Genomic DNA, 12,870 nt, shown 5'->3' on the forward strand with positions numbered 1-12,870 from the left:
TCATAAACAAACAAATAACAATTCCAGATCCGTTTCGTTGGATACACAACCAGAAATAAGAGCATTGGTACTCTAGTGATTTACAACTTGTTTGATGAATCGTTCAGATTCAGTCTATCTGTAGATTTTCTATGTCTAAAGAATAGCCTATATATTTAAAAATATATATAAATCCTTGCTATTTCAGTTTAAGTAATCTAAATTGATTTGTTTTAAATTGCTCAAATAACTTTGGAGTTATTCAGCCTATTACGAAATGGCAAAACAAAAGTAATTCTGCAATTTTGCTTTTGGTATCAATAACACTATGTGATACACTGTACTTTCTTTGATATGGCCTTTAAAGCATATCAGCATTTGCATTGTTTGTTTAGAAAATCAGTGATATTTGGAACATATTAATTACAGGTATATCAACCAATCACAGATATTCAGTGATGTAAATGTAAGATGTACTGTACATTAATTTAAAACCCTGAAACCAAGGAAAAGACATTATAATGCAAACGTATTTATGTTGGACATGTTAGATGCGTGCTTGAATGTGATTATTCAGTCACATCAATATTCAGGGACATTTTTGTGCAGTAATTAAATATTTCTCAGTGGTTTGGAGGATGTAGCTCCTCAAGCGTTAAATAATTTCACACTGTTGCCAAAGCATTAACAATACTTTCCACATGGTCCCCTGCGGAAGAGGATAAGACCACTTTTATTTGTACAGTTGTTGGCATTCATCACAGGAAGTGTCACCCCTTCGTAATCACATTATCACTATTTATTATTTATTTTGTGACCAGTTCGACACCTTAGACTAGAATGCAAGGAAGTCAAAACGTTTCAGGGGTCAAGGAAACTGTAAATGTCATGGCCAGAGAGAGAGAGAGGACTCTCTGTTTCAATTCATTGTGTTAGCTGTGATTAATTCAATTCATTTAGCCAAATATAATAATATGCATCCTACTTTGTCTTTTCCTGACTGAAGTCTTTGTATTGAAACAATTCCTTCGGTTCTTTGAGTGTGTATGGGTGTTTGACATTCTATCTCTTCATTTATTCGTACTCATTGAAATCCCAAAAGTCATGGCCCATGCATTGAATTCTGTAGACAGAATAAGTAAAGACACTGAGCTGTTTCAAAACACCACAAAATGTGAACTACTGTAAAATAAATACTAATGCAGAATATATAAATAATACTCCCTGACACACACACGCAGATGAATCAGGTATAATTATTTCAGCTAGAGTTTGACTAACTGTTGTCCTCTTCTAGCACTCTGCTTAGACATTCTGATGGGTTTTGAAAATGAGAATATTTAATCAGTGTCAAGTATTCTTCAGTCAGTCAAGTCAGTAGCCAAAATAGTAATGATATGCTTTTTTTTTTAGCAAGATTACAAGATGTACCGAATGCCTGCAAGATTTTCTGTGTCAGATTTTATATTACACAATAAGCCAATTAACAGATATTTTACACAGGGTCTATTTCAGTTTTGGATTTTTAAGTGCTCTTTTCAGTGCATAGTTGTATTAATGTTGCTGTCAACAGCACATTAAACATTTTATTATATTATTTTAGACTAGGATTTTTTTTTATTTCTTCATTACTTATGGCTTCTTTCTAACTCTCACATGGAGAAAACATTATCATGATGCCGATAATATCAAGGAAATATTCAAGGATGAATTTCCACAATTATTTACAAAGAGAGCTGATGTATCTGGAGCCTAAGCGTGTCGATGTGAGTGAACAGAGATAACGAAAAACGTCTCAATAATTAAAATTTACTTTTTACTTTTTTCTAAGTTCAACATTTTCAATGGCATTTCTTGAAAGGGGGTCAATTAGAGCAAGTCAGACTATTTAATGTGGATTAAAACAAGCATCACATATGTGAAATACATTAAGGAAACTGTATCTGAGGTTTTAATTATATGAATATATGGAGCTTTGTCCTGGCCTGTTCCTGCGGAAATATGGTTCAAAAGATCAGACTATGCTGCTACAGACAGTCAGAAATCAGTTTCAAGTTTTTTCACTTAAATGTGTGCCTAAAGCACGTCCGAATGAACACACCAAAGATCATTGTAGCATATTCATTAACTTTCTAATGCCATGGGAAATATGGACATTCACGTGAAATCCAGGCAGCATTATGTTTGACACTAAAAGGCTTTTTGCTAATGCAAAATAGTTGCATGTGAGCATAAATCCTGGCATATAAGAGTAAAAGGCTTAACATTCAGTCAACAGGCTGAGGTAAATCTGTGGTTCACATGTATACATTAACTGTGTGATCCATAATGGGACTTTGTCTGAAACATCTGCTCTACGGTGTCAAACAACTGTGTTGTGCTTTGCCTTATCAGTGCAATACTGTTATCTATGCTTCACATGTATAGCTCTATCTAATGAGGCCCTTAGCAAGTGACTCATCCAGCCCTGTGTTACCCAGAGCACAGGGCCGGACCTGTCTGGGATCATAACAATGGCTGGAGCTGTGGGAAATGAGAGCAGACAGATTGTTTCTAGTGTTAAACAACGGCCTTAAGCAGATAAGATGCCAATGACAGAGGTCTGTTTCAGTGGTTCATTCCTGATACATTTTTTCATTTTTATGTGTTTTGCTTCTTTGGTACATTGTTTAAAGCATTTTGCTTCAATTTAATTAAGCACGAGGTAATTGGCAGCAATAACACCTTCAGCCTTTTGGATCTACCCTGGGAGGAGATCAAATCTTTTTGTCTTTTCCTTCCATGATCATATTAGCATTTTACTTTGAATTCATTAATGTTCATTACATTATGGTCCAGATATTTTAATTTGTTCTATGGAATTATCGGAAGTACTTTACTCACATTGCTCATTACATGTGATGTGAAAAGCAATCTGCAGTTGAATTAAATTAAACGCTTGATAAGCGCAAATATTCTCATCAGAAATTCTATATTTACATAATGATTCATACATCTTACATAAATGTCTGCCCAGAGGTCTGTTCCATTATTGAGCTGATAGTTCTACAGTATATATAGTATTTGTCCTTCAAAATGCACTAAATATAAATGTTTTTAATTCATTACTTTAATTTGTTAAATACATATATAATCAATATTTGATAACGTTTTATTTTCATAATATATCCAAGTGTGTAGGCTATGGTTTTTTGTGAAAATATACAGTGAGTAGAGACAGAAAGAATCAGAGACATGAATCTAAATTTCAATATCTATACACTATAGTTAAATGTATGCATGCAAAAGCCACATAGCCTCCAGCAAAAACACAAAAGAACAACTGTCTAATATTTACTTGCATTGGGTTAGTAAACTCATGAATAACTGGTTCGAGATAATTTAACAGGTTTTTTCATTAACCTAGAAAATCAGAAAGCCTTAAAATCACAAGTGCATTAACAACAAATACAATCTGAAACCCAATAAATAGCTATAAAATGCAAGCTTACCATAACTGATCACATTATTGGGGTCATCGTATTCGCTTGCTTCAAAACTACACACATACTATCAAAGGGTGATTGATAATGCAGGACCAGCTTCGCCTTAGCGTTGGCATCTTTCTTCTTCAAAATCTTCACTTCAAAGTTCCATCACAACTGCAAAGCCACATTAGGCATGCCACAGCAAAAACATCATGAATATAAATAAGCCACAATAAGATCTCAGAGCTTCAATGTCCATTATATGTGCATGTGTCTCTTGTATCATTAGGACTGTATTGATCTTTTGTGTTTCTGTGCAGCATGTCATGCATTCTTGATTTGTGATAGTGTGTGCAGATACAACGAAAACAACCGACTTCCGACCTATGTGTTTTTGGACTTGGTTTAGTATGTATGCTCTGTATGCACCACCCCACTGCATCCCTGCACATCAATGACACAGCTGGAAATGTCACTGAATTCAGAGGTGTTGCCACCCGCTATTACCTTTAAAAGTCTGACTTTCGGTCATGTTCCTTTCTGTTCATGCTTGATAGAGTCAGGATGTGAGTTGGTTCATACATGTACAGAATCTGAGAAAAAGAAAAAATGTTTCTGGAACTGTATCAAAGCACAATGATGCAAACAGTATAAAGTATTAAGTATTTGAGGGATCTCTGTGGCAGTCTGACGTCAGCTTCACTCACCGAGACAAGACAAAATATGGAAAATGAAAAGCTTCATGTTCTTCAAGTTCCCTGTCAGTGACATTTTGATCTTGTCTAGACTGTCTCTCAGCTTGATAGTCTCTGGTTTGATCCCTCCAACATTTATGTATCATGCCAACCTTGAGCAAGACATTCAACCCTTGTCTATTTATTATTAGATTTAAGTGTTGAAAATGCTGAAATCAGACACAAATATAACTCATAGAATTGTAGACTCTGCCCAATGAAGCCATGTTGTGATGAGGAGTCACATTACAATTAGGAATAGCAAATGAAAATGTGGCAGGCCATCTTCAACACATGTTAACAACAGATATGGAAAGCATGATTAATCAGCATAGTAATATATGTATATTTGTTTCACTATCAATAATTAATGCCAACTATTGCTAAGTATAAATATAAGAAATTATCTTTAATTTTGGTCAATTTCTCAGACAATTAAAGAGACAAACAGACGACATATTTTTGTGCTTTGGTGATGTTGTTGATCAACTCGCTGATTATAAAATATAAATGAAATTTTATTTGAAATTATTTGAATAAAATGCCCTATGACACTAAATGTGTTTGTCGTCATATGTCATGTCACTTTTCATGATATACATTTGGGTAAAACATTTTTTTATTCATAATAAGCGCACTGCCTGCTTTTTTTTTTTTTGCTATAAAAAAGTGCACATCAATAATGGAAACACTTGAAACAAATTAAACATGACTTGATGATTTGTTTACGTTGTTTTGTTCAGATTATGAAAATGAATGATCCACAGGTCATCACTGATCGTTAAGGGGTTTTAATTGGAGCGTGTAACTGTTTCACAATTAATTACATTGACGCCCCTCAGTAGAGGCAGGGAAGGTTAAGGTTAAGACAGGCAGTTATGATCATTTTGTTTGCTGTGACTCTTACATAGAGATTATTATGCGAGTTTGCTCTCATTTGCATATTCATCATAATGGGAGATATGCCAAATTAGGTCACTGTAGATGGCTTATGCAACTTATTTTTCCAGCTTTAGAATCTGTTCTTCATTGATGAGGCATAACTCATTCTTTTCCATGCCCGAAAAGTAGCTGCTTGTTGGTTTCTTTTCTTGACAAGTAATCCAAGTAATTATAAGGTCACTTGCTGGTTTATCTTTGGGCTGAATACACTTTTTCATGACTGAAAGAAACACACAAACATTTATGTCCTGGATTTTGCCATCCTGGTCCTACAGAGCCTAAGGTCAGCAGGGATGTGTGCCACAGTGCTCACTGTTTTTGGATATGAAAAAAGGGACGAAATCACTTGTAAAACCTAAATGTTTATCATGCAACATGGACACCAAACAAGAGGATTCATGACGTAAGTATTATGCTAACTGATATACATGTCACTCTCTGTAGAAATACACATCAATGTCTGTGTTTTCGTTCTGTAAATTAGTGCAATTTATTTTCATATGCCATCATAATTACTTCCTTTCTAATAGACAATATGTATTTCCTTCCTTCTTATAATTATGACTTAAAGAATCATCTGGGACAGTAAAATTGCTTCTTCAATTGTAATTAATTATTTCTTACTGCATTCTTTTTGACAACATGACCTCAACACATTGAGATCCTTGTTTGATTTATAAATCAATGTGTCATAATGACGAACTTAAACACAGAACCTTTTGAAAGTACACTTCCAGTTGATTTTAACTTGTTAGAGGTTAGAGGTATCCTCTTCCAGACTAATGAAAACTGTGAACACAGTTGCTCGTTTGACATGTTCTTGTTGAACAGGGGTTTCTGAGGTGGAACAAATTTTATTTAGTTTATGCTTCGACAGTGTGAGCTGGTGGTGTAACACTCTTTGACCAGTGGACTAGAAAGCCAATTTCAATGGGAGATGTAATCATCTAATTCATGCTAAACTCTTTTCTCTGCATAGCCATCACTACTACGCTCGTTCCTAATCCTTTAAGGGTAATCAACGGAGTGCTGACTACACAATCTACAAGTAAACCTCATGTTCGTCAAACACTTTCTCTGCTGCAGCTCTCCATCCTGTGGCAGCAGAATGAACAACAGAGATTGTAGAGATTCTGTTTGTATATAAAATCTTTCTTCTTCTTTGTTGATAAGCTCCCATCCAACCTATTATTTACAATGAAAATATAACTATTTCACATTTAACTTCCTTTAAAAAGTATCATTATATTATTTTGCTGTTATTTATACTGCTGTTACACTAGTCTCCTTGTTTTAAAGTTGCCGTGAGTAACAGGCTATAATGTCAGAAATGGTATATCATATTACTAAGAATGTTTTTTTTTTGGTATATAATAACCTAAAAACAAGACTGATTGTGTTTTTAGAATTAGTCATTTATATCTACATTGAGATCAGGTCCTCTTCACTGAGCCAGCTGCCATATTTCTACAGTAGCCCAGAACGGACAAACCAGACACTGGCTCTAGTTTTGTGTTTTGCTGTCGGCAAAATATGATCAAAGGGGTCATACACAAACACAAAACTTTATGCCAAAGTGAGAACAGCTGATTATTTCACGTGAGATATTTCTGCATCACACTGTCTTTTACTAATATATTTTAAAGTTGGTGAGGTTAATTTGGAAAAAGCCATGTACCTCTGAAATGTATCAAAATGTTTAATCATTCTTATTGTAAGTTTTTTTTTTTAAATACTACTTCAAAGTTTGGTACGTTGAAGTAACATCAGAAAAAATGCTTCCATAACATTATCTGTTATAGTTTAGATGACGTGATTCATATTTCATTCACAACTGGATTCCAGATAAGTATTTTGGCACCACTAATTAAAAACAATTCACTCACAATAGCCAGATCACAGAGAAATAATGGTTTTATTTGGATGCAGGGGTTTTCTACATCCAGTCAGTGGTATGGTGTTCATTACATCACAGGGTTTCAACCAACCAGACACTCATCAACAAACAGCATCACTAGACAAACAATCAAAGAGAAGGTTAACAGTGTGACAGCAACTCACACTCCGGTCCCCACATGACGGTCTGCTCTCTTACTGTGATGCCCTTTTTGAATATTAACTTATTGTCTTCTCATGTCAGCAGACTAACAGTGTTACACATTTCAGCATATATTCCAGGAAAGAAAATGTCTGGTAGTATCACATGTAGGGAGAAGGAGAGCGCACAGAGTGCCTTATAACCTCTGCAAGAGGACGGTCCATATCAGTCCCTCTGTTTCCAACATCAGTGCAATGAAGGGAAGGAGCTAAATGACAAGTTACGGCTCAACCACAGCACAGGCAGTTCACATGGAAAACAAAAATATTAGAGAAATATTCTGAGATGATTCTACTGAACCTCAGCAGTAAATCGCATATACAGTAGTCTTCAGCGATCAGCCAAAGTCTTCAGCCCAAACATAGATGAGCGTTTCATCATGATTCTTTTGTAATTCATGAGTAAAATATCTTTACATGATGTATTCATTGTGGTTTTGACGACCGAGTAGCAGTAGAAAGCAAAGATAAAAAAGCAACATCAGTTTATAATAAACAACTAATAGACAACATATTACAGTAAAAAAAAGTAAATATAAAAGTCCAATAAAAATTGATGTTGTGCACAAAAGGCACTCAAATCTTTTGCTCCACTTCTGTCTATAAATAAAAAAAGAAACAGTCTAGTTAAATATTATGATTATAATTTCACCTTTTGAACTTGTGTGCTTTCTTTATATTTCAACAAACAAAAGCTTTTTTGTAACATTATCTTCGTAGATTTTAACAGGTGCAGTTCTGTAACCAGGACAGACAAAGAGAACCATATGGATAAGCTTAGATGGTAATAGTATCTCCAGATCATGACCCCCTGGTAAAGGTGATGGTATCCACTGGTTTGTCACAAGAAGAAGCAATACCAGCATGAGCCAGAAGATGGTGTGAGAGCACTGTTTGACTTTAAATACTGTATTGCCTTTTTCTGGCTGTAGGAGCTATGTGTTCCTAGGAATCAACCCATTGACAACAAGCAAATATATTCAACTTACATGTATCTCAGTAACACTGAAGAATGTACAGACTGACTGCAGTTGACAGTGGAATCTGGTTTACATGCTAATATTTAAGTTGATTTCACTCAATCAAGCATTGTTCTCTTTCACTTTTATTTTAATTCATCATTCCTAATCCCCATAAATGTTAAGAACCATTTCTTAAAAAAAAGAAAAAGAATCCAATATTGAATTAATTTGTGCATTTTACCAAGGCAAGGCACCACATACAGCCATTGTTTAACTGCCGCAGAATATGAGTCAGACATTACAGCGCAAAACATGCAGAACAGAGCAGGCTCTTTGGGATGCGGATAATAAGTTATCTGGACTAGAGCTGTCAGAATGACAAGAGGTACAGTAGATATAAACACTGAAATCTATTTAGTTTTCTTCTAACTGAAGAAATAGTTTACATAACTGTAGCATAACTGCATAACTGTATCTATCAACAAGGATAAGAAAAAAGCAAGAAGGTGTGATAACTGTAATAACAGTATGTCACAACATCTACTTCTACTTCTTCCTTTTTAGGTAAGTATCACATTTTAAATTTGAGAGAGGAACTGTCAGAGGGGATTTTTCCATGTATCTTATGCAATCATTCGATCATCCGAATTAGATTTGCGGCAGTTCGTTTGTGAACGGAGGGTGAAAATGTGTGTGTGTGTAAAAAACATAATGAGGCAAACATTTATTCAGGCTTCATTGTCCTTTCAACAGCAATCCGTTTTTCTACAGTACAATTACCAAATGCATTCTAAGCTCACAGCACAAGGTAAACTATTTTAACTCTATTTTACACGGTTAAAAAGAACGTTTGTAGTTTACTGAAGAAGATAAAAGGTGGTTAATGATCTTAAATCTAAGTGCCATTCCCAGCCAACCTTTTGCTTTTTTTGTATCAGCATGTACAAGATTAACACTTTAAATTATTAGCTATATATTATGTACAAGGTTAACACAGGATTCCTACAGTACATTAGTTGATGCAATAGTTAAGTCTGCCCACAGTCCAACCGTACATGATGGTGAAGGACAACTTGCTTTGCTAAGTTGTGGTTAGTATGTCTCAGACTCCAGAAATCATCTTCATGCCAGGATGTTTTTATGTTTAGCTGTGAACAGGATGACTTCAGGGGAAACACCGAGTACCACACAGATGGCAGATTTAAAATAAAATCCTGTAAGATCCCCACGTATTACTTTGTTTTCAGACAAATATTTTAAACTTCCAATGACTATATGAGAAAATGCCACATCATCATTTCTCAATGTAGAGAATCTATAATGTTTTCCTCATTTTCTCCAAACCCCGCATGCAGAAGAATATAATGTCACTAAGTTGTTACTTTGCTCAACATCCACTGTATTATAGTACAAAAAGAAAGCATGGGGACTTCAAGTAAGTTTGTATGTACAGCCATAAGGCCTGGGAGCTAAATGGTAAACAAACATGGTGTTTAAGCCTGAATGTCACCCGTCCAGATGAGGTGTTTCCTACACATCAGCAGGAGTGACTGAAACATCGGCTGGACAACGTGTGCTGTGTGGAAACTAATACTAAATGTCACACAAGTATTGCTTCACTTGCATTCATTGTATCTCTGGGCTAAGAACATGGCCACAGTTTTTTTTTTTCTTGAAACTGAGGTAAATCTGAATGTATGTATTCTTACACACATTTTTTTAATTAAATCAAGTTTCAAAGAGAGTGGAGCTTTCCGCTATCACACCTCTACAGCTACTTCCACCGCTTTATCACCATGGTAACATATTGAAGGCTCGCTTCAAGAGCTTCCTGAATATATGAATTAAGTCAGGCATAAAACAGAGAGGAAAATATCCATATCTGCCTTCACATATCAGCACTTATCTCATATGCTTTCCCCTCAATTAGGAGGCTTTACAGCCTTACCACCTCTGCTACATTGTACCAGACTTATCTCCAGCATCACTGGACGTATTCATGTTAGAAGCAGCAGCTGTACTGTTAGTCGGAAACATCTTCTCAGTGGGAGTTACAGCAGGACTGCCGACCCCTGAAGAGCTGGAGCTGCTCGAGCGATGCTGAGTAGGAGGAGGGCGCACTGGCCTCATGGGTGGGGGCGTAGCTGAGCGCCAGCCAGCCGTGCAGAGAGAGCCGGTTTGAAGGTGGTCATCATCTCAGAGGTAGAGCTGCTACTGCGGCGCATGGCTGCATCCGGGTCACGGATCATAATGGTGTGCAGAGGACTGCCAGGTTCAGAGCTTATTGGGTTCTTCATGGGCTCCAGAGTGTCCAAGACCACATCAGGAGCCTGCTTTACGGTGTTCTGTCGCTCCAGCTCACGGAGCTCATGGAGCGCTGTAGTCATAGTCTTCTCTATGTCCTGGTAGAGGAAGGATGAAGATAAGGAGAACAAGACAGTCAGAAATAACAGCCAGGTCAGTGAGACATGAAGCACTTAAATAAATAACACATATACCCATGTGCAAATAATAGCGATTTAACTTCAACTAATTTATGTTTAGCATTATTGTCAACCTTTTTTCAAATAAAGACTGTACAGTGTAAGATTTGTACTATATGATTTACATTTTTTATAAAACTAATAATACTACTACTATTACTACTACCATTATTAATACCACTAATAACATAAAAGTTAAACGTAATAATACGATAAAATAGTATTAAAAATTATTCATGGCCAAGTGCAGTGAAAAATAAAAATGCAACACATTCAAAAAAGGGTAGATAGAAAATAAAATTAATGTAATGCATCATAGTAAATTTCAAGTATGCAATAACTTAATCTTTAATTATTGCTGCATGTTAATGCAGTTCCTACTGAAACAAATGCACATCATTGGGTGCCTGGAATGGTAAAAGACAACACATCCTCATTTCTCAAACACAGCAGCTGGCTAAAATAACTAGTATGGTAGTATTTTGAAATGAGCCATCAAAACCCAACAGCTCGAGTCAAATTAGTACACGCTGAACATTTGATGTTTCGAATGTGTTTGGATCTAAAGGCTGCAACGATTAGCTCATGAGGAGAATTTGGTGGCAAACATTCAGTTCTCTTTAGCTTGATATTCAGTTCCATGCCTCTGTGTTCTTGAGATGTGTCTGTCTCCCAGCTGAAGCCGGGCCCTGACATTTACTCCAGGTCTCAGCTGTTGCTCTCAGATTGACAGCTACATCAGGTGGCCTGGCTCTTTTCTAACACACTTTCCAAATCCTCTTATATACTACAATTGCCTTATATTATATTATATATCATGTGACCATAGTGCCAAAAAACAGACATATATAAACAAATTATATCAAAGGGTCTGTTTCTCTGTATCATTTTTGCTATTTATCCATCATTTTTGCCTCTACCTGAAATTTCCCAGCTTACCTCAGCTAGAGCTTCAGTCTCCAGTGATTTGTGGTCCCCGAGGCTGCTGTGACGCGTGGCCCCCGGCACGGGTCTCAGAGGGTGGCCCTCAGGATAGGCCTTCCTGTCCGAGTAGTTGATGCTTCCTGCACTGCCAAAGGTGCCAATGCGCCTCTTTTCTGGGCTCTCAATACGAGCCTTGCTGATGGACACCTTGTGGGGGCTGCTGGGACAGGCTGCGGCCCTTGGCGGAGTGTCAGCCACTCTGGTTGGGCTGTGGGTGTCTGTACCACTCCGACGACGAGGGACGGCAGCTCCGTCGGACCGTAGCCTCACCCTGCAGACAGGGATCAGATCGGACCAAAAGTCAAATGGGAAAACTCCTCAATAGAACTCACTAAAACTTCTAAATCAAGGAAGGTGTTATTCTTAATTGTTTTCACCTCCCCATTACTCCTCCAAAGTTGTAATCAGGTGATTGTTCACATGGAGACGGGACATCATTTTTGGATGAAGCCTTATCATCCAGCAATGGTCCACTGCTCGCTTCACTATCTGCTTTCTGGCTGAGGTTATCTGAGAAAGCATCATCCCTGAAAGAGTAGAGGCACTGATGGTGAGCATAAAACACACACAATAACTAAATGAATTGTATACCTACATTAATTACATTTTAAAGGAATATTCAGTGTAACATCGTCCAACCCAAGAGTTTAGTAATATTGTCAGCTCTACTGATGATGATTCAAAATGTTAGTGAGAGAATTTCATGACACATGATAAACTGCTGTTACTCACAGGTCTTGTACTACAATGTACTGATGTGGGATGAGGCCATCCACCCCGTTGTGACGTCCCTCCCACCAGTCTTCAGATGCTCTGTGATACAGAAGCAGAGAGGCTCCCTTTTTGAAGGACAGCTCCCTGGGAGTACGTCCCACGTAGTCAAACTTAGCGATGGCCTCTATCTGTTCGACCTCTGAAAACATAAATATACATTTTTTAAAAACGTAATCACCCTCTAAATAAACCCAAACTCTCATTCAATCTTTGCTGCATTCACATCATTGTTATGAATCAGTAAACAATGTTATTTCCAAAAAGCTTAAGTCAGTATCACTCAGTTTACATTGTTAATCCCTAAAACACACTACAGAGGTACAAAGCTGAAATATAACAAACATTTGTATGGAGAAAATATTTACCAATATTTATCAAACTAACGATTGCATGACAACAGCCACTACTGTTAAAACACTATGTATGAGAAATAACTATTTTAGGTCAC

General features: G+C 36.7%; 1 protein-coding gene across 1 annotated transcript in view; it reads right to left on the reverse strand.

The window, feature by feature from the left end:
- Positions 1-7,018: 7,018 nt before the first annotated feature.
- srgap3 (SLIT-ROBO Rho GTPase activating protein 3) overlaps positions 7,019-12,870 on the reverse strand; it is a 55,660-nt gene continuing 49,808 nt past the window's right edge. The window contains 5 exon segments of the mRNA XM_054616108.1: positions 7,019-10,322; positions 10,325-10,583; positions 11,604-11,919; positions 12,026-12,175; positions 12,381-12,561. Coding sequence (XP_054472083.1) covers positions 10,138-10,322; positions 10,325-10,583; positions 11,604-11,919; positions 12,026-12,175; positions 12,381-12,561 — 1,091 coding nt within the window. The 3' untranslated portion in view covers positions 7,019-10,137.

Source organism: Anoplopoma fimbria, chromosome 17, assembly GCF_027596085.1.
Source record: "Anoplopoma fimbria isolate UVic2021 breed Golden Eagle Sablefish chromosome 17, Afim_UVic_2022, whole genome shotgun sequence".
Classification (NCBI taxonomy): Eukaryota; Metazoa; Chordata; class Actinopteri; order Perciformes; family Anoplopomatidae; genus Anoplopoma; species Anoplopoma fimbria.